The 22443-nt window shown below is 36.9% G+C and overlaps 1 protein-coding gene across 4 annotated transcripts; it reads right to left on the bottom strand.

Moving 5' to 3' along the window:
- Positions 1-965: 965 nt before the first annotated feature.
- On the bottom strand, positions 966-21019 carry MTFMT (mitochondrial methionyl-tRNA formyltransferase). Of its 4 annotated transcripts, XM_007166009.2 has the most exons (9): positions 20757-21019; positions 18680-18889; positions 17066-17188; positions 15281-15383; positions 14074-14149; positions 10479-10570; positions 3614-3692; positions 2677-2759; positions 966-1495 (listed from the first exon to the last, which is right to left on the bottom strand). In XM_007166009.2, exons 1-9 carry the CDS (start codon positions 20981-20983, stop codon positions 1295-1297), a joined length of 1194 nt encoding a protein of 397 aa, XP_007166071.2. In that variant the 5' UTR covers positions 20984-21019; the 3' UTR covers positions 966-1294. The 4 variants fall into 4 exon arrangements, with proteins under 4 accessions (XP_007166071.2, XP_007166073.2, XP_007166072.2 ...); XM_007166011.2 differs by lacking the exon at positions 18680-18889; XM_057544523.1 differs by lacking the exon at positions 2677-2759 and having other exon boundaries at positions 1359-1495.
- Positions 21020-22443: the final 1424 nt, after the last annotated feature.

The raw sequence follows: 22443 nt of genomic DNA, 5'->3' as shown, positions 1-22443 counted from the left end.
ACACGGAAGAGAGTGCATAGCAAATTTATGGTTTAAAGAATGATAATAAAAGGCAATCATGCTCCCAGTTTAAGAACCACGTTACCAACCCCCTACGGGATAGTGTTCTTTTATGCCTCTGTTCCTCTGCACATGCTAGAATGTTCTTCCAGGCCTTAGTCTGCATAATGAACTCATCATTTGGAACCTCAGATTCAGCTTTGCCCCTTCTGGGAAGCCTCCAATGACTCCCTTGAGGGTGACTTACTGCTTCCACTATACCTTCATTATGGCATTTATAACAGTATTATATTTGCTTATGCTTGCCTCCCCGGTAGATTGAACACACCAAATATTATTTAATCTCTGAATCTCCAGCAATCAGCATAAAGCCTGGTTACACTGCAAGTGTTCAATAAATAGGATGTTTACACAACCTGGTTTGCCTGGGAGAGTCCTGTTTATGCCTGTTGTCCAGAAATAATTAATATAAGTGCTTCTTTTTATTCATGAACATGTCCTAATTTAGATGACCAATTACCTGATCACGCTATCAATAAATGTTGTTGAATGGATGAATTAATGATTGCAGAAAGATTTTAACTGATAGAATCTAGGCAGGAAAAGCTGATTATGTAAAGATATTAAAAAATTCAACAGCTGGCCACTGCACCTCCTTCCTCCTCCAGAAGTGCCTGACTCTCCTGGAGACGGAGATGAGTTTGCACAGACCAGATGCTCAATAACCTTTACTGCACAAATACGTTGAAGAATGTTACTGTATTCCTACTTTAAGAAAATCTAGATGTAAAATCTGAATTTATTGGACAGATCAATGTGACACAGATTATTACACATTATGAATGTTTATGACTTGGTGAGAACTAGATGGTAGCTAAATTTAAAGAGCTGACTTTACTCCTTGTTGAAAATCCAAAATGTAGATTAAATACTACTGAAATGGTAACATAGTCAATGGGGACACATGATTTTAAAAATTTAATAGATGCACTTTTTAAAAAACCCTCTCTTCAGTATATACACATAACAGTTAGTTGTACTTGCTCTTAGGGAAAGATACAATCTCCATGAATCTGATATTATAAATAAAAATTTAAAGTTTCTTTTGTTATTGAAATAGAAAAAGCTGTTTTTAACTACTGTTAAATGAAAAGTGAAAAGTGAGGTAATTTATCTTTTTGACAATAATCTTTCCTTCCAACAGTGTCATCTTCTTTGAAAGTCAAGGTAATTCCTTGTAAATAAGGCTTTTAACAAATTACAAGTATATAGTAGGTACTTGTCCATCGTCTTCCTAACTACTTGGTGCACTATTGCACAGCAACAATTTTTTTTTCTGCTTCTTCTTCAGTGGAAGTCTGAGAGTCTGAAATCTGCACTGGCTTGGTTGAGCCTGCGAATTTTTCTGGTACCAGGGGTGTAAATATCCATTGTAGAAATCAGTAGCTGTTAGTGTTTTCTTGAGCATCACTGATCGAACACCAATCCAGCCATCCTAAAGGGAAAAAGACAAATAGTGAATACGCGGTGCTGGCAAAACTGGTGGTAAATTTTAGTTTATAAAACTTTTATCATGAAAAAAAATAAACCAACAAATCTTTACTAAATGCCAGGCTACAAATAGCACTAAGTAACATATATGATTCTTTGACTCTAAAAGTTTATTACCGAGGAGTGATAACAAATGTGTAGACCTATTTAAATCTATTTAAACATAGACAGGGCAGAATAAAAAGGTACGTTGTATTTGTGTGGTGCTTGACAGTTTTCAGAGTATGTCCATGTATCTTATTGTTACTGGTTGTCAAAATACAAGCACTCTAAAAAGTAGGCAGATCCAATATTATCCCCCGAGAAAACTGATTTTACAAGAGAAAACTGATGCCCAGAGAGTGTGAGTGATTTGTCCAAGGTGACATAACTGGTGGGACTCAAACTCACATGTTGAGACAACCCACTTCTTCTATGAGAGCAAACTGTGCATTTGCAGTATAGATGTATACAGACCCAGACATATGCACCCAGTGCTATTCCAGAATAAGTTGAAGAGAGGTGAAGAGAGGTTGCTGTAGGCATTCTGTATCTACAGTCTGTGTAGGTCAGATCAATCTATCACACATTTTAAATACTCTTTCTTGAGCATGGAACATCGCACATAAATACCACATGAAGGAAAATACTCAGGAAATGGAAGGAACATGGAACACTTCTCAGGATAATGCCATTGTCTTAAAAATGATAATGGTTTCAAAGTCATTTTAAATAGTTAAGAAATCTCCTCTCTAACCACATTAAACAGTAGAAGCAAGTAGGATACAGGCACTGTTGTAGTTCAGTGAGATACTTTGACATTACTATTTTTTGGTGATAGTCCTATTAACAAGATGACTTGTTAATTAAATTGGATTACTGAGAATATACAAGTTTCTTTTGAGAAAGAACTAAAGTTACTGAATCTTCTTTCATTGTCTGAGTAATAATAACACCTTGGTAAAACTTCATCTCTTGAAAAAAATTATACTAGAGATTCTACTATTTCTTAAGAAAATTAAACTGTCCATTGGCTCAATCTGATGGACAGGCAGTTGAGTGAAGTCTCAGCTAAAAATGACAAATGACACCAACTATAAACTCAGTAAAACAAGTGTGATAATGTGAAACTAAAGGAAAGTGTACCTTGCAACAAACCAGCAGTATTTGTGACTGTTTGTGGTATATTACTGATCCTGGAATAACAGCCTGTCCTGTTAATTTTGGATCTAAAGACAGGGGAGGGGAAAAAAGGGATATGAGAGAGAGAATAAATAATTATGCAACTTCACGATGCTTCTTAAAAATCAAAAAACATCCTGCAAGACAGTACTAATACCGGAGAGTACACATCTGCTGATGCCCTGACTTTGTAATCTAAAACTTATGACAGAGCTGTGGTGCTCTGTGTGTATCTTGAACCCAAAGGGAAGCTTTCCATACACACAGGAAGCTATGAGTCCTTTACCCAGTGTCCCAGAGATCAACCTAAAATGTTGAATCTAGAAGTTTTGACCATTTCGGGGAAATAACTAGCTACCAGTGGAGAGACATACAGGAGACTTAGGATCTAAGCTGGCCCTTCCATCCATGACTAAACAAGTCCCAATTCCCAGATTTCTGGGGAACTCTCTGCCTTTGTGGCTCACACTCCTTCAGTCCACCAGGATGGGAGGGCACTGATGGGCCTCTGAATGGACCAGGGTCATGAAATGCTATACCCTGGCCTAAGAGTCTCACTGAGGTGCCCAGAGATTTTCATTATGATATTCACCAGAATGAAGTCAACCTAGGCACTCTGCATTCCCTGAAAACCTTAATATAGGAAATCACAGAGCTTAAAATGGGATGGTAACACTGATCTGCCTACTTCTCAGGTTCTTATGATCAGAAGAGAAAATACACGTGAATGGACACTGTAAAGAATAAGACTATAAATGAATGTAAAGTATTACCATTATTGAACTGAAACAAGCTAAAAGAATCCTTATTTTTAGTAAATGGGATCTATGGTAAAACAGACACATTTTCAAATAGACTATACTGAAAACATTTTCCATGTCAGCTATTCAAAAATAAGTACCAGTGAGGACTGAACTATTAACTTCTACCAAATCCAGAAGTTTAATGGTACTATTCACCCAGAGTGTCTGCAACGGAATCTGCAAATAAAATGAAAGAAGGATGATAAATAAATAAACTCAATCCTGAAACCCTTTTCAACTACTATTTTGTGTTAATCTGGTCTGACTGCTCTCCCAATTACAGAGGAATTGGGAACTCAGTCTCTAAACATTACGGAACAGAACATAACATGACCCTCTACATCAGTCTCCAGGATTCATTAGATCTTAAAATTAAACACTATTTTAAAATCAATGTTTATATCTTTATTAATATTTCTAGTTAAAAATCGTGCTCATTTAAAAAAATGCAAGCATTACAACAACTATGTTAAAAAAAATTAGAATGTGAACGTATTCTGTACTCCCATCCCCAGAGGTAACCACTGTTAATAGTTCAATGTGTATATCCTTGTATTTTTCCCACAAATATAATTATCACAAAAATCTAGAACATACTGTTTGACAAGGAACTTTTTTTACTTAACCATAAACTGTGGACAAATTTTCATCAGTACACACTTATCTATTTCACTCTTTAATCTGCTGCACAGTATTCCATTTTATAAAATGTACCATAATTTATGCAACAAATGTCTTTATGATGGATATTTCATAACACATTACAAAATTACGAAAAATTTTAAACGTGATAACAAATAGTCTGGTAGATATATCTTTGAGGACTTTTATATTTCTGGAGAATGGTTGTTTTTTAAATGGACCACCTGGGTTAAAGAGTATCAACATTTTATTGTTAAACTGCCTTGATAAGAGAAAAAAAATGGCAGTCTATTGCTGTTTATTATTAGTGAGGCCGAGGAGCAGTCCATATCTACCTGCACATTTTATTTACTTCTTAGGCCTATTTATGCCCTTTGCCCATTAAAAAAAAAACAAAACAAAAAACCTGAGTTATTCATCTATTTCTTATAAATTTGTGAAAGGCTTTTATATTTTTAGGAAATTAGCCCTTTAGTTCTCAGATATATTATGAATATTTTTCTAGTTTGTTGACTTTAAATATTGGGTAATTTTTTTCCAGGCATAATTTTTTAATTTTATGGAGTAATATTTATCACTCTTTTCTCTCATGACTTCATTGGTTCATGTCATGCTTTAAAAGGCCTATCCACGTTTATCAAATATTATAAAATTATTCAACTGTTCTTTTTCCCAGTTCTTTGTGGTTTCATTTTTTGAAAACACTTAAATCCTTGATCCATCTAGATTTTATTTTGATTTGAAAAGGTGAGACTTGAGGGCTCCCCCTTTTAAAGGCTAACCAGCTGTCCCAACACTATTTATTGAATAATCCATCTCACCCTTCCCCTCAGTGTGAAATGTTACCTTTATTACATTTTGATTTAAATAGGCTAACAGAAATTAACACACACCAGGAAATAAGTTCTCTCAAATTTCTGAAGTAAATAAACGGATTTTCAGACTGCAGTTCAGTCCTCTATTTCACAGACGAGGAAAGTGAGGCCCAGAGAAATGCAGCTGTTTTCCCAAGTTTAGACACAGCTAGTTAGTGGCAGAGCCAAGGATCAGAATCTATGCTTTCTCATTCTCAGCTCAGTGCTCTTTTGATGACATCCTCTAAAGAGAACATTTAACTTTCAGAACAGTTAGGTTGTTTCAAAGATGTGAACAATTAAATCAGAGAATTAAGTAAATTTGAAGAAAAGTATTCACAACCTTATATATGTCATATTTTGGTAAAATATCCTCTTCTATAACTTGCTTATTTTTCTTTCATCTGCTTCTAATAAAAGTTATGAAATGACTTTCATGTGTATAACTTTTTTCTTCCAAAGAACTCAAAATACTTCTGAAACATGATTACTGTTTGAAAAATGTTTATGTTTACTAAGAGGTATAAATATGATAGGTATAGAATCAGAATATACTCTTCTTGTTCTTGAGGAGGTAAAGCTCATCTTCACCTTATCATCAGAACACTGAAGAAAGGAAAGGGATGGTGAGAAAATAGTCATTTCTGTGTCGACCGTCATTACTGTCAAAATCATATGTTGGCGTGGATTTAAATTCAGTTTATCTCCTTTGATCTTGAGAGTTATGGACCAGGTCATTAACCCCATTTTAGAGATAAAAAAGCAGAAGCTCAGAGAAGATAAGGATCTTGCTCTTGGTTAATACACGGCAGCTCTAGGAATCAAATTTCACCTTCTGGCTCCAAGATACGCACTCCTTCTGTTGTAGCACAAGAATTTCTCAGTGGAGAGGAAAGGTGAATTGCAGAAGATAAGAATTATTATGTAGTGTTTAACTTTTTGGGGAAATGTCAAACTGTTTTCTAAAGCAGCTGCCCCATTTTACATTTCTACCAACAATGAATGAGGGTTCCAAATTTCTCCATATCCCTGTCAACACTTGTTATTGTCTGTTTTTTAAAATTACAGTAATCCTAGTGAGTGTGAAGTGGTATCTCAGTATAGTTTTGATTTGCATTTCCCTAATGACTAATGAAATTATCTTTTCATATGCGTAGTGGCCATTTATATATTTTCTTAGGATAAACGTCTATGTAGATCCTTTGCTGATTTTCTAATCATGTTATTTATCTTTTTGCTATAAAAGTTCTTTATAATATTCTGGATACTAGACCCTCAGCAGATATATGATTTGCAAATATCTTCTTTTATTATGTAGGTTGTCTTTTCATTTTCTTGATAGTGTTCTTTGAAGCCCAATGGTTTTAAATTTTGAAGTCCAATTTCTCTATTTTTAGTTCATTGCTTATGCTTCAGGCATTATATCTAAGAACCACTGCCTACTTCAAGTTCATGAAGATACGCCCCTATGTCTTCTTCCAAGAGTTTTCATAGTTTCAGCTCTTACATTTAGGTTTCTGATCCATTTAGAGTTCATTTTTATATGTGGTATGAGGTAGGGATCCAAATCCATTTCTTCTGATTGTGGATATCCAGTTGTCCAAGCACCATGTGGTAAAAAGATTATTCTTTCCCCATCAAATTGCTTTGGCACCCTTATCAAAAATCAAGTGACCATAAATGTATGGGTTTATTTCTGGACTCTGAATTCTATCCCATTGAGCTTTATGTCTTTGTCAGTATCACACTGCCTTGATTACTGTAGCATTGTAGTAAATTTTGAAATCAGGAACTATGAGTCCTGCTTTCATAGGAACTTTGAAATTGGAACTTCGTTCCTCTTTTTCAAGATTTTCTCTCTATTCTGGGCCTCCTGGGATTCCATATGAATTTTAGGATAAGCCTGTCAATTTCTGCAAAGAAGTCAACTAGGATTTTTATAGGAATTGTGTTGAGTCTGTAGATCAATTTGGGAAATAGTGCCATCTTAACAATATTAAGTCTTCTAATCCATAAACACAGAGGCCCTTCCATTTACTTAGGTCTTCTTTACAGTTTATTAGCCCTATTAGTTTTGGGGGGTGGAATTATTTATAATTTTCTATATATAAGATTACACCACCTGCAAATATAGTTTTACATTGTTCTTTTTTTCTTGCCTAATTACCCCGGCTATAACCTCCAGTACAATGTTGAATAGAAGTGGTGAGAGTGGACATCTTTGTCTTGTTCCTGATCTTAGAGGGAACACTTTCAATCTTCCGCCATCAAATATGATGTTAGATTTGGATTTTTTTGTAGATATTCATCAGGTTGAAGAAGTTCCTGTCTATTCTTAGTTTGTTGAACATTTTTATCATGAAAAGGTATTGGATTTTTCAAATGCTGTTTCTGCATCTACTGAGATAATTATGTGGCTTTTTTCCTTTATTCTATTAATATGGTATATTACGTGGATTGATTTTTGTATGTTGAACCAGCCTTATGTTCCTGGGCTACATCCCACTTGGTCAAAGTGTATAATAGTTTTCTACATGTTGTTTGATTCACTTTGCTAATTCTGTTAAGGATTTTTGCCTCTATATTAATAAGGGCTATTGATTTGTAGTTTTCTTTTCTTGTAAAATCTGTATCTGGTTTAGCTTACTTGACTTTTGTACTAGCTGCTCCCTCTGCCTGGAATGCTCTTTTCCTGATCTTGGCATGACTTGCTCCTTATTGTCTTTCAGACCTCAGCTTAAATGTCAGTTCAAAGTGGCCTTCCCCATTTACATATCCAGTCTAAAATAGCCACCAGTTAATCTATCACATTATCTTATTTTAAATTTCATCAAAGAGCTTATCACACCATCTGCTATTTTTCTTATTTATTTGCTTATTTGTTTCCATCTTCTCACATCACCTCTAATACCTAGAACAATGCCTGACATATAATAGGCTGTCAATAAATATTTTGTTTAATGAATGAATAAGAGCAGACATCATTTAATGAGTACCTACTCAGATACTGTACTAGATGCTTTATATACATTATATCATTCTAATTTTCAAATGAACTAACTAAAGCTCAGAGATTAAATAACCTTCTCAAGTCTACAAAGCTAGGAAGTAGCAGAGAGAAGATGGAACCCAGCTCTGTCTGGCTCTAAAGTCAATGTTCCTTGCCCTATGCCGTTCTCTTACAGTGGGGAAAGTACAGGGTTTGACGTCAGGCAGATCTGGTTCAAAACCTGACTCTCACTAACTAGCAATGTGACCTTGAGCAACATTCAACAGCCATTCACTGAGTATCTTCTTTAAGCCTCAATTTCATCAACTTAAAATGGGATAATACCCACAACATGAGGCTGTAATCCTCACCGAAGAACCTGGCATGCTACAGATATTCAATGGCAGTTCTCCATTTTAACCTACAGAGGAGGTCCATTAAAAGCCCCACACCTTATTACTCAGCCATAAACGAAATAATGCCATTTGCAGCAACATGGATGCAACTAGAGATTATCATACTAAGTGAAGTCAGTCAGAAAGAGAAAGACAAATATATGATATCACTTATATGTGGAAACTAAAATATGACACAAATGAACCTGTCTACGAAACAGAAACAGAATCACGGACATAGAGAACAGACTGGTGGTTGCCAAGCGGGAGGGGGTTGGCAGAGGGATGGAGTGGGAGGTTGGGGTTAGCAGATGTAAGCTTCTCTATAGAGAATGGATAAAAAACAAGGTCCTACTGTATAGCACAGGGAACTATATTCAATATCCTTGATAAACCATAATGGAAAATAATATTTTTAAAAAAGAATGTGTGTGTGTGTGTGTATATATATATATATATATATATGTAACTGAATCACTTTTCTGTACAGCAGAAATTAGCACATTGTAAATCAACTATACTTCAATTTAAAAAATTAAAATCAAAAAAATTATAAAGTTATAAAAACTTTCTAAGGTAAAAAAAAAAAAAAAAAAAAAAAAGCCCCACACTTGGTAGACTCAGAGTTCAAACAACGTAAGATGCTATCAAAATGAAGGGAAAAAAACCCAATAAATTTGTCAAAGAACTGAGAATTTAATTCAGATATTTTAACAAGTTATTACAACTAGATTTTGTATGCCATATGTAGCAATCAAGGATTTAAGAATTCGGTTGTAAAAAATGGGCCAAAGGCAGAAAGACATACTAGTGAAAGCATTGGACTAGGAGTTAGAAGATTTAGGTTCATTATTCAGTGACTGGGCACCCGAAGTTAGTCACTTCATTTTCATTCTCCTCATCCATGAAACAGGATAATAAAATTTGGTTATGGGAGATGGCAAAATATCTATTTTGAAGTACTTTGTGAATTCTAAGGTCCCTATGAAAACTTGAAGTTTAAAGAATATTTAAAAAATGAATGTCATATATACAAAAGAACTGAAACAGGGACTCAAACAGATATGTGTACACCCATGTTCATGCAGCATTATTCACATTAGCTAAAAGGTAGAAACAACCCAAATGTCCATTGATAGACAAATGGATAAACAAAATGTGCTATACACATACAATGGAATATTATTCAGACTAAAAAAGGAATGACATTCTGATACATGGTACAACATGAATGAAACTTGAAAACATTATGCTAGGTGAGATAAGCCAGACACAAAAGGATAAATATTGTATGATTCCACTTATATGAGGTACCTATAAAAGGCAGATTCATAGAGACAGGAAGTAGAATAGTGATTACCAGGGACTGTGGGGTGGGTGGAATGAGGAGTTGTTATTTAATGGGTATAGAGTTTCAGTTTGAGATGATGAAAAAGTTCTGGAAATGGATACTGGTGATGGTTGCATAAGAATGTAAATGTACTTAATGCCACTGAACTATACACTTAAAAATGGTTTAAATGGTAAATTTTATGTTATATATATTTTACCCCAATAAAATAATAGTTTCTTTTTTTAACATCTTTATTGGAGTATAATTGCTTTACAGTGTTGTGTTAGTTTCTGCTGCATAACAAAGTGAATCAGCTATATGCATATGTATATCCCCATATCCCCTCCCTCTTGCATCTCCCTCCCACCCTCCTTATCCCACCCCTCTAGGTGGTCGCAAAGCACAGAGCTGATCTCCCTGTGCCATGAAGCTGCTTCCCACTAGCTATCTATTTTACATTTGGTAGTGTATATATGTCAATGCTACTCTCTCACTTCGTCCCAGCTTACCCGACACCCTCCCCTTGTCCTCAAGTCCATTCTCTACATCTGTGTCTTTATTCCTGTCCTGCCCCTAGGTTCAAAAGAACAAAAAAATAGTTATTTTTAAAAAAATGAATTTTAGGATCTTGGTTTTGTTTATGAGATTTATTCCTAAATTAAAATATTTCAAAAGTAAATTACACACACACACACACACACACAAACACACACACAATTAGGTAAAACTGCAATTTGACTTCCAACTTACTATATTTCCAATGGCACGATGAAGTCTGAATATTTGCTCTGAAGTTTGTTCCTCCCATTTTATACAGCTGGTAGCAGCAGAAATCTTAGGGGCTATAAGATAAAGCCAATAGCAAGAATGAATATCAGATCAATGACCATAAATTGGTAATTATTGATACTGAATGACAGCTACAAGAGAATTCATTATATTATTTTCTCAACTTTTGTATGTTTTAAATTTTCCATAATATAAAGTAAAAATATATACATACATACATAATAAATAAAAGTACTGGAAGAAAACATGGATAAATTTCTTTATAACCTAGGAATAGAAAAAGTCCTTCTATGACTCAAAATCCAGAAGCAATTAAAGAATGATAAATGTGACTACAAAAAATTAAACTTTTGTAAGACAAAGAGAAATACCACAAATCAAGCCAAAAAACAAATGACAAACAAGTTATTTGCAATTTATATCACAGTACTTTATATCTGTTTATATATATTCCATGAGAGATGTATCTATATAATAAATATAAATATTTATATATAATTACTATATATATGTGTTATGTATATTTATATTATATTTAGGAGTACTTTGTATCTATTATATAGATTTATTTATATCTATTACACAAAGTACTCCTAAAAACTGAGACAAAAAAGACCAAAAACCAAATAGAAAAATGGGCAAAAGATATAACAGACCCTTCTCAGAAAAAAAGAAATGCAAATAGTCCTTAAACATATAAAAAGCTCCTCAGCCTCACTCAAGGAGGAATGTAAATTAAAACTACTCCAAGACACAATTTTTTATCTATTAGATTAGGAGGTAATGTATGCATAAAGTTATTCATAGTGGCATTATTTGAAATAGCAAAAGATTAGAAACAATCCAAATGTCCACCAATAGGGGATCTATTGATTAAATTATGTTTTACCCAAACAAGTGAGAACTATACTGCCATAAAAAAGAACAGGAAAATTTCTTCTTATTGATAGGAAATGATCACCAGTATACACTGTAAAGTGAAAAAAAGAAATGCAGAAGAGTGTATATTTTATGCCACCTTTTGTGGAAGAAAAAGGGAAAAATCAGTTTTAAAGTATGTGTTTTTGTTTATTTTCATAAAAGGAAACAACTGAAAGGCTAAATCAGAAACTACTAACTCTAGAGGGAGGGAAACAGGATTGGAAGAGATAGAAATGGGATGGAAGTAAGACTTCTCTGTATAACCTTTTCAAATAGTTTTAACTTTGAATCATGTAAGTATTTTATATATTCAAAAATAAGATTTAGTTGTAAAGAGGAAAATGCAACCCTGAAAATTAAAAACAATCTGAAACAAAGAAACTTAACTATATATCAAACTAGATAACAAAACCACATGGAAAAAATAATTATCTCCGTTAAGTTTTGAACACAGTACTCTGACTATATACCCTTCGTAGGATATATTTTAAGGAAAAAAAAAAAAAAACTGCAGACAAAAAAAAAAACTGCAGAAAAATTTTAACTCTTACTTAGTAGTTATACTTTCTGTAGTGATACTGGTGTTGTAATCTTGAAATTATTTTATGCACAGCAAATAAAAAACAGGTCAGCATTGATTTAAAAAGGATTTTCTGTGTAAGAGAAAATACCAGAAAAACCCTGTACTTTAAAATTTGAATCAGAAACAATATGAGCTCAAATATTTTTTTTTAAAGACTTTATTGAATTTGTTACAATACTGCTTCTGTTTTATGTTTTGTTTTTTTGGCCCCGAGGCATGTGGGATCTTAGCTCCCCAACCAGGGATTGAATCTGCACCCCCTGCATTGGAATGTGAAGTCTTAACCACTGGACCGCCAGGGAAGTCCCTGAACTCAAATATTTTTAAAAAATATAATGCCTACCCTTCTCCACTAACATTTCATTTTGGAACACATCATTGTATTAGATGGTTTCTAAATACTACCCCCCAACTAAAATAAACAAGGGAGAGGTGGCTGATTCCAACATGGGACAGAGAATTTACAAGGTGAGCCTGGGACATCTTGTGATAGAAACAAGGAAGTGCTCAAACACTAGCTGGGGGTGGAGGGATGTCAAAAGGATTCAGGAGCCAATTTTAAGAGGCTACCACTGGCCAAATTTGGGACAACTTGAGCAGCACAAAGCATTATGAATGTAATTAACTATAAAACACGGTAAATAAAAATCCACAAGTCAAATGACTAAAAAAACTCACTTGCCACCAAAATTGAAGGTGATCATGGCACCAACTCCCTATTTTAAAAATTGATAATTAGGGAAGGAATTAAGCATTTATCCTGCCATTTTAGGATGAATTAAAATTCACCCGCGATTAATGAGGAAAATCTCTTCTTTACAGAACAATGCCAGCTATTAAATATAAAAGGAACTGGAAAATCACCATTTTGATTTTCACTGAAATAATTCATTCAGGGAAGGAGCATCAATCCATGCTAAAATTGTTACACGAAAGGCTGGTAGGGAACCGGATATTTGCATGGTACCAAAGTATTACCCCATGGATTACCTGCCATTTGCAAAGGGAGAAACACATCTCTACACTGGAAAGAGCTGGTGGTCACCACCTCCATCAAGTGATCAAATTTAGCTTCACTAGCCTTGATGCAACCTGGTATTATGGCTTACTGATATGACTCCCTAAGACTGTAGGGGACGGAGGCGGGGGCTTCTCTGAGTAGATCCTTTAAACAGTTTTAACTTTTGAGTCATGTAAATGTCTTACATAGTAAAGAAATAAAATTACATCATAAATAAAAATAAAAAGCCACCCTTCAGGTTAAAAAAACAAACTGGAACAAATATCACTGGAACACAATATCATCTATGAAATACTCTTTCCACAAACTTTAAGCCCGAATCTCATGAAGCCTTTAGAACTTCCGATTTACAGGAACTTTAAGGGCTAGAAAAACACATTAAACAACACTGGAAGGAAAGAGACAATTGGCCTGGTCTCTTCATAAAGTTAATGACATGGAGGGAAAAAAACAGTGGAGGAATTACTATAATGAGACTAAAGAGACATACGACTAATTATAATTGGATCCTAGTTTGAAAAAATATACAGCTATAAAATATGTTTTTAGAGTGTTAGGAAAATTTAAATATGGACAGGCTATTCAATGCTATTAGGGAACTGTTCATTTTTCCTAGGAGATGCATGTTGAAATATTTAGGGATGAAAGGTCATGATGCATACTTCCAAATGGTATAGCAAAAATTAAAATATATATGCTACATAAACACATATATAAAGAAAATGTGGCCAAACATTAATAATTGTTGACTCTGGGTTAAACAGGTATTCACTGTCTTTCAACTTACCTTTGTGTTTGGTACTTTTCAATATAAAGAATAGAGAAAATTGTTCTAATCTTTCATAAAGCTAAATGTGAAGGGGGAGAGAGACCCTTTAACAATCATTCTCTGGAAAGGACATGCAAGTGGACATTCAACCTTTGGTCAAAATTAAGGGAAACTTGCAAGTGAGGAAGCCACAGTGTTCAGATGCCATCACAACAAACAAAACCTTAGGAAAGATGTAAGAGCCTCTGCCGTCTGCACTTACCATGTGTCACCCCCTCGGCTGGCTGCTGCCTTCCATTGTTCAAACTTTCAGGCAAATTTTTCAAAATTGAAATAAGCTTAAAATAAAGGAGAGTAATATATTCAAGATGAAAAGAACGAAAGCAGAAATACATTACAATTCAGTACCATAAAATTACAGCTTTAAGAGCAGTGTGGCAGGGTAAAGCAGTAAATTGGCTTAAGCTGTGAGGATCCATCTACTTGGTGGAGTTTCAGTGGAGATGTTGCTCTCTGTAGAGTACAGGTCATTGATTTCCTTCCAGAGAACGCTGAGCCTCGACTGGCTGTCAGAACAGCCTGTGCTCGGCCATCCACACTCTCACTCTCACTCTGAAGGAAGGCAGTGGGGACTTCGTACTCTGGAGTCACATAGTTCTGGATTCAAATCCCAGTTCTACCACCTGCTAGCTGTGTCACTGTGGAAAAGTTATTTTACTTGTCTGTGGCTTTCAATGTCATAATCTATAAAACAGTTGAAAGCAATAGCTACCTCAAAGGTTTCTTGCGAAGGTTAAAAAAAAAAATAAGTCTATGAAAGTATCTAAAACAGTCTTGGCACACAAGCCAGTGCTCAATAAATGACAGACACTATAATAACAGCATTTCCGAGGTGAGTGCCTAGAATGGGAAGCATCAGCCATACGGCGGGGGGTGGGGGTTCCTCTACAGAAAATTTAGTTCAGATGAAAATCATTAATTGGGTCATTAAGCCTTTATTCACACCCTATTGTATGCAGACTCAAAAAAAAGTCTCAGAGTTCATTTATAGCTAGGGGGTCAGCAGAATTCCAATGCGTACAGATGCAAATGACTGGAACACAGGCACGTAAGTGGGAGGAAAACAGGGACTTACTTAGGAAATGCTGTTGGTTCAGTTCGACAGGGGTGAATGGTACGTCTATGAGACTAAGGAGAGTGAAAATGGGAAGAACAGTCTAAAAGCCTCACCATGAAATGTAATAGACCATATAAAATCACATATTTCATTCAAAAGCCTTGATTAAGTACATACTCTGTGTAAATTCTCAAAGACTAACATAAGATCACAAAAGCCATGCTAATTTTTAGGAAGCCAGGGATAGAAACCACTTTTTAAAAAGAAGCTTAAAATCATACATCATAAAATTGTTCTTTTCATCATAACCACTTAGGAAACAAGCACGGGGATATTGGAAAACTAACTGTACCATGTTGGCACCCAGTCTTGACAGCACTGCTTCCAAATCCTTTGTGGTGCTCTTGGGTGGTACAGGAACCGTTTCCTGTTTGAGAATTGGGCCTACATCAAACCTACCAAAAAATCAAAAGCAAATAATAACATGATTACTGACTATTTCTTAAGATCAATATGTTTGTCTACATGAATGTTTATATACCACAAGGACAGTTTTTTTTGTTTGTTCGGGTGGGTTTTGTTTTGTTTTGTTTTTTTTAGGCCACACAGTGCGGCTTGTGGGATCTTAGTTCCCTGACCAGGGATCGAACCCGGGCCCGCTGCAGTGGAAGTGCAGAGTCCTAACCACTGGAAGGCCGGGAAATTCCCCCACAAGGATAGTTTAACCGTGGCCATGAATGTGACTGTTAGCCATTGGCAAGGGAGAAATGTCAGTTTGAAAGAAGGGAGAGCAACATTAGTATGTTACTAATATCACTTTAGTCTATCAACTCGATAGTTTAAGCACGTTAACTTTTCACCATTCTCTGCATTTTCATCTACTTTATTCTTAAGTACCATTTTCTGGTCATTTATGGAGTCAGTACTTGAGCTTAACAAAATTAAATTCTAATACAGTCATTTTACTAAACTATTAAAATTTTAAAAATTAAAATCCATAAAATTAAAAAAAAAGAAAGAAGGGAGAGCAAAATCTGGCCTATATTTAGATTTTAGGTTTATTTTTTCACAAAGGAAAAAAGTTGCATATCAGGGATTTAATTGCAACTACAAATAATTCTATCATTAGTAGTAAATAGTACGAAAAAAATCTCTAATTATATAATGAAAGTACAGAGCAAAGAATACATTTTCCAAGGAAGTACAACTAGGAATTTACAATCATTCCTTCCTGTATTTCTTTTCTCAAAGGACAAGAGTTTTGCCTGGATTATAATCAATAGAGATTATAAGTAGGTGCAAGTGTATTTGCATTCCCACAAGTGTTATATTCAATATTTTATATCAAGCTCTGCAAATATTGGCCATCAGCTTTTATTAGAAATATATTTTGTTTTAAATACTTAACTTTGTGGTCTGTTAACTCTATTTTTAACCTGTGAGCTTTAATAAAATGCTTATTATGAAAAGTTACAAACATTCCCAAAACAGAATGAACAATCTAAGGAATCCCCACATACACATCTCCCAGATGTGAGAATTACCAAAGTTTCGCCACTCTTGTTTCATCTGTCCCTCCCCTCTTTTTTTTTTTTGAAGTAAGTTAAAGCAAATCCCAGATGTTGACTTGGTCTTGTGAACTTGTGAATTTTTCTTTTCTATGGGGATGTTAGGTGATAATAGGCAGAGGCATAATATACTCCTAAAACAATTTAAAATAATTGTTTCTTAGATTGTAGGTATAATTTAAAAAATTAAACATTTAAGACAATTATATAACACATTGGTATACAACGTATTCTTACTTCAGGTTCCAAAAAATTTTTGACCATAGAAACCAAAGCCAGCAGAACAGAGATTCATAACTATTATACAAAAATCCATCTCTCATTTACACAACATCGTTTATAGAAATCCAGTTGTTAATAATTTATTTCAATTAACAAGTTTAAAGAGACCCTGTGTAAATGCCAAATCACACGTGGTTATGTTAGAAACCAGGAAGAAACAGAAGGATAAAGCACCCAGGAGTTAGAGAAATTAGTGATTAGTACCCACTCATCCACCTCCACTTCCCCCCAGGCAGACTGATATCAACATTCAAAATCACAAAAAGTCTCAAGAAAATATGCTCTACCTTTTAGGTCTAATTTGCATAATCGTTACTCCAGCAACTGTGTCTCCGTGCAGAACCGTATGGATTATAGGGGCTGGACCACGCCACCTCGGGAGGCAACTGGGATGGACATTCAAGACGCCACTGAGTTAGAAAAGGCAGAAATTAGTATGCAAGTGGGCTTTTTACCATTTAGTTTACTGCTACTTAAATTAATATGCTACTTTTCATCATTAAACTTGCCCAGAAATTTTGAAAAACAGTTAAATCTAGTCTCATACCAACTTAAGCAGGAGTCAGAGCTAAGTTCAACTTTCTTACCGTAAGAGACCAATGAAACTCAATTAAAAAAAGAGCAGGAACAACTATTCATTGTTCCGAAGATGTTCCAGCTTCGCAATTCAAGACATAGCTCGCAATGTCTGGGAGTTTTTAAATAAAAACAAAAAATGTGTTTTTTTACTATATGAGAAGAACCACTCAAATCCAATTGTGCATCTCATGGATGATGTGAATTATACGTATAGTTTAGTTACATAATTACTCTCACTTCACTTAGTTTGTATATAGAGTTCCTAAAACAAGCTTCTTAAATCCCCATCTAATGATTTATTCACCTTTGCTGTTTATCCCTATACACCTTTCACCCATTAATGAGCAATTTTAATAATTTACTAATCTGTCATTAGTTTAATGTCTCCATCAGCATGAGTATGCACTTGAGAGTGTGTATGTGTATATATATATTCTAAATTCCACTGTTCAGCCCAGTCTCATTCATCCAACAAATATTTACTGAGCACAATCCATGTTCTGGCACTAAGTGCTGGGGATATAAGCAACAGTGAACCACACAGACCAAAAAAAAAAAAATTCTGCCCTCTTAGGCCAATATAACGACTTGACTTTTATTCTGAGCGAGATGGAAAACCACCAGAGAATTTTGAGCAGAGTGACATGATCTGACTTACGTTTTAAAAGGATCACTTTGGTGTTGGGTGGTAAAAGACTGAGAGTGCCAAAGACAGAAGTGGAGACCCCTTAGGAGGCTACTGCAGTATGACAGCCAAGAGTGGTGGCAGCGGAAGTGATGAGAATCAGTCATTCTAGAGAGATTTCAAAGGCAGAGCCAATAGGATTTCCTGATGGATTGGATGCGTGGTGTGAGATAAGGAATTAAGAATAACGCCAAGGCTTTGGGTCCGAGCAACTTAAAGGCTGGAGCTACCATGTACTGAGATGAAGATTTTGGGAAGGAGCAGGTTTTGGGGTGAAATTTCAGGAATGTTGTTTTGGACATCTTACATGTAAGGTGCCTATCAGACATCCAAGCAGAGCTGCGGAGGAGGCAGTGGGTATCAGGGGCCTGGAGTTCAGGGAGAGATCTGAACTGGAGGGACAAATCTGGGAGTTGTCAGCATACACGTGGAATTTAAATAAGGGTGGGTGAGAGCCCATAGATAGTGATAAAGAGCATCATACATTTTAACAATTCATGCCACTAATAAAATCTTTTATTTTAAGAGAAAATACTAAAGAAAGCAGAATTAAGTTCAAGTTATTGCACTTTAGATACCAGGTCCATATATAAAGACCGAGGTCTCTACACTGTATTCCCTTACAAATAAAACTTACTAGGGAAATTTAAGAATAAGAGCCTCACTCAAAAGTCGGCCAAATGAAGCTACCACTCCAACATCATATTCTCCAGATCCCACATCTGGCCACTCATACACTGGAAGCTGAGATTGGACAGCATATTGCTTCACCGGCAGTCTTTTTGGTGATGGGGAGGGCACTGTGACCACCTCCAAGTTGTCAATTAACTCTTCCCCTTTGTTTTCCCTAAGTTGGAAAGATTAGAAGAAAATGTGACAGTGTTAAGACAATGTCGGAAAGCTAAACTACTTCACACATTTCTAAGGCATTTTTATGATTAAATTCACGAAGCATTTAAAGGTAAATGATTAAAACTAGTGCAACTGAGAGACTAAAGTTTTATTTTTATTCAATTTTAATTGTTTTAAATTTAAAGAGCCACAAGTGGCTACCGGCTACTGTTTGGACTGTTATGGTTGTAGAAATTCCTGTGCATGCAGAAACATATACAGTACAGACATTTTACACAACTGTAATATTATATATACTGTCCTGCATTTTGTTTTTTTCTCTTAACACTATGTATGCTATTATGTGAGTCTTTTTAAAAAATGGGTTAAATATACATTTGCTTGTATATGCATCAAACATTTCTAGAATAGGAAACTGAAAACAGTGGCTATCTTTGAAGAGAAGAACTGGGGACTGGGAGAAAGAGATGGAAGGAACTGACTTTTCATTTTATATCTTTTGAATCTTTTGAATTTTTTACTATAACCACGTTATTCAAACAATAAATACTTAAAATATATATATATATATACATACATAAATATACACACACACCATGGGCGTCATTCCATGACACTATATGTAGCACTACCTCATTTTTTTTACCTGCTGCAAAGTATTCCAGTGCCTGGGGCTCTTTATTTATTTATTTAGCAGGTACTGCATCACATGTTGAGGATTTATAAGAAAAGGAATAGACAGGAGGGCCCAAAAGAAAAAGTACAGAAGTACTGGAGCTGCCAAGTGAAGCATCAGCAGAAGCGTCAGGGTGCATGCAGTGAGAGATGCAGGAGGCCATACACGGAAAGTAGCACGTATAGAGTGTATTACGGAGGTGTGCAAAGGGAACATGTGTGAAGGAAGTGTTTCAGGGTGTGTTATAGAGGAGAGTGTGTGAAGAGGGGAATACAAGGGGATTCATGAATGAGTCAGCATCAGGGTCTGCTGGGAAGTATTTGTAGAAAAGACTTGATGGAGGGAGATGACAGAAATGAATGTGAGGGTGCATCAGGAAAAAACGGAGTGGGGAAATAAAAAATGGAGGCTGGGGAAAGGAGACAGAGCAGGATATATGGGTATAGCCACCACATACCATGGACTTTCAGGACAGGTTGGATCTCAATTATTTTTTTCCAGGAAACACAATTTGTTAAATTTTAGAAATACTAAATGTATACCTAAGAGTTCTGATTTATAAATTTATTCATAGGAAAACAATTCGGTTTTGGACTACGTCGTCATTTCAGTCTCAGAAAACTGGATCCGGTTGTATACAGGGAAGCGATGGGGAGCGAAGGCATGAGGCAAGCGTGTGCAGAGGGATGCCTGTGCCCGGGAAGAAGCCCAAAGGATTAGATGATACAAATCAGGTGAGTAAGAGGCAGTAGGAGGAAGTGGAAAGGGGAGGTCCTTTAAGTCAGAGCCCGTTTTAGTCCCAACCTGCTCAGCTGATAACCTTGGGCAATCTCTTAACCTCTCTGAGCTACGGTTTACATGCTAAACGGGCAGGGAGGTGGTGGGACTGGACGGAGGTGATGCAGGTAAAGCAACCAGCGCGGCCTTGGCACCGCAGGGCGCCCGGTGGCGCTCAGAGCGCGGAAAGAGTCGGGCGTGTAGACCGCACGGGACCAGGCAGGCGCCCAAGGGCTGACCGAGCGGGGATGGTGCACCTTCCGCGCGCCCGGAGACGCCGAGATCTGGGCCCACACCCCTCCGGCGCAGCTGCTTTCCCCGACTAGGAGTCCAAACCCTCGAGGCCGACCGCAGTGGCTCCACAGCCGCGTCCTCGACACCCGGGCCTCCCAGTCCCTGGCCCCGGTACCTGGCGGCGTGCAGCGCCCGCAGCGTTTCGCGGGCGAACTGGTCAGTGCCGAAGAAGAGCACCCGCCAAGGCGGCTTCTCGCGGACTCGAGCGCCCCGGCCGTCCTCCCCGCCAGAGGACCCGCTCAGGCCGACCAGGGATCGCCACTGAGGGCTCTGCCTCCTGCCCGCGCAGCCGCCGCCGCCGCCTGGCAGGGGCCCCCAGCAGCACCGTACCGGAACCCTCATGGCCTGCGCGGGCGGCCCACCCTGCGCAGGCGCATTGTGGTGGGGTAGAGGGAGCTAGGCAGGAGGGGCGGGGCCGGGGAGGAAACCCGATGGGCGAGGTCTTTCAGCGACTGGGGCGGGGCTTGCCTGATTGAAAGCGCGGCAGATGAAGGAATTTGCCGGTTCAAGCGTCCCCGTGACTTTTGTTGCATTTGTTTGCACGATTTAGCCAATCTCCCCAAACAACTCTTTTGGGAACAAATCATATGTGTTTTCAGACGACGAAATCTCATTTATTTATTTATTTCTGTATCATTTTCTCAGCCATTATAACTAATATTTACTAGAAGCCATGCTTTGGCTAAGCATTTTATATATCCGTTAGTTTAGTTAATCCTCATATCAACTATACCAGGTAGATATTATTACAACCATTTTACTGAAGAGGATCTGAGGCTCCGTGAAATTAAGGTAATTACCTATGTAGGATCCTCACAGCTAGCCCCATGTAGCTCCAAATTCTGTGATCCTAACCACTTGGCCTTCATAGCAATCCTATGTACTAGGGAAGTCAATGTCCCCATTTTGCCCCTGAGGAAACGGAGGCTTAATTCTTGCTCGTAGTCACTCTGGTGAATCAAAGGCCCGCTCTTGCCCGTACCCCGTGGGTTCTCTCCCACACCGAGGGATAACATAGAAGAGACTCTTAAGGAAAATGGGCAGGGGAAGCTGTCCTCAGAAGACCTCTAAAGACCTTTAGTGCTTAGATTCTGTATTCCTGAGGCCTATGCAGTGGCCTTCTCCTTGAGGATGGTCACACATCCTGGCTGTTGAGTGGAGACCAGATTCTCTTCTAGTCTTACTGCCCTCGCCACCTCTCTTCCTCTCTAAATGCTATCCATTCTTCAATGCCAAGGTCAGACATCCTTCCTGAAGACTTGAGCTCTTGCCTGCATGGATTTAATGTCTTTCTCTATGTGCCCTTTTAATGCTCTGTGGGGACCTCTGCTTCTCACACAATTTGGAATTACTGAGGGAAGTTGTCTAATGTATGCATAGACATTGACAAATTCACCTGTGTGTTGAACAGAAAAGAGAGAGACAAAGAGGAAGGGAGGGAGTGTATTTCCAGTGATTCTGTTCATCTGATCATATATGAGATGAGGAGCTAACTGAGATCCCAACCTTCTATTCTTACAATCAAGTTCTCTTCTAGTATCCTCTCTTAGGGTAAGTGAAATATGATTCTAATATTTTAAAAATGGTCTTTTCCCATACAACATGATCTATAAATACAACCCAAATACTCATTTAGGTTTTCGCCTTAGACTCTGGCTGCTGTCTAAAGAGTGACTCTTCATGTTTGTCTTTATGTAATTTCTCTCCTTGAGTTAGAGAGCCTGCATTATGCTACAATTTATTTTTGGCAGCCCAAATTCTCCACAGGTAGCCCCGCCCCACAGAGCTGCCTTGAGCCACTC

Source organism: Balaenoptera acutorostrata, chromosome 3, assembly GCF_949987535.1.
Source record: "Balaenoptera acutorostrata chromosome 3, mBalAcu1.1, whole genome shotgun sequence".
Classification (NCBI taxonomy): Eukaryota; Metazoa; Chordata; class Mammalia; order Artiodactyla; family Balaenopteridae; genus Balaenoptera; species Balaenoptera acutorostrata.
This window is presented reverse-complemented; position numbering and strand designations above follow the sequence as displayed.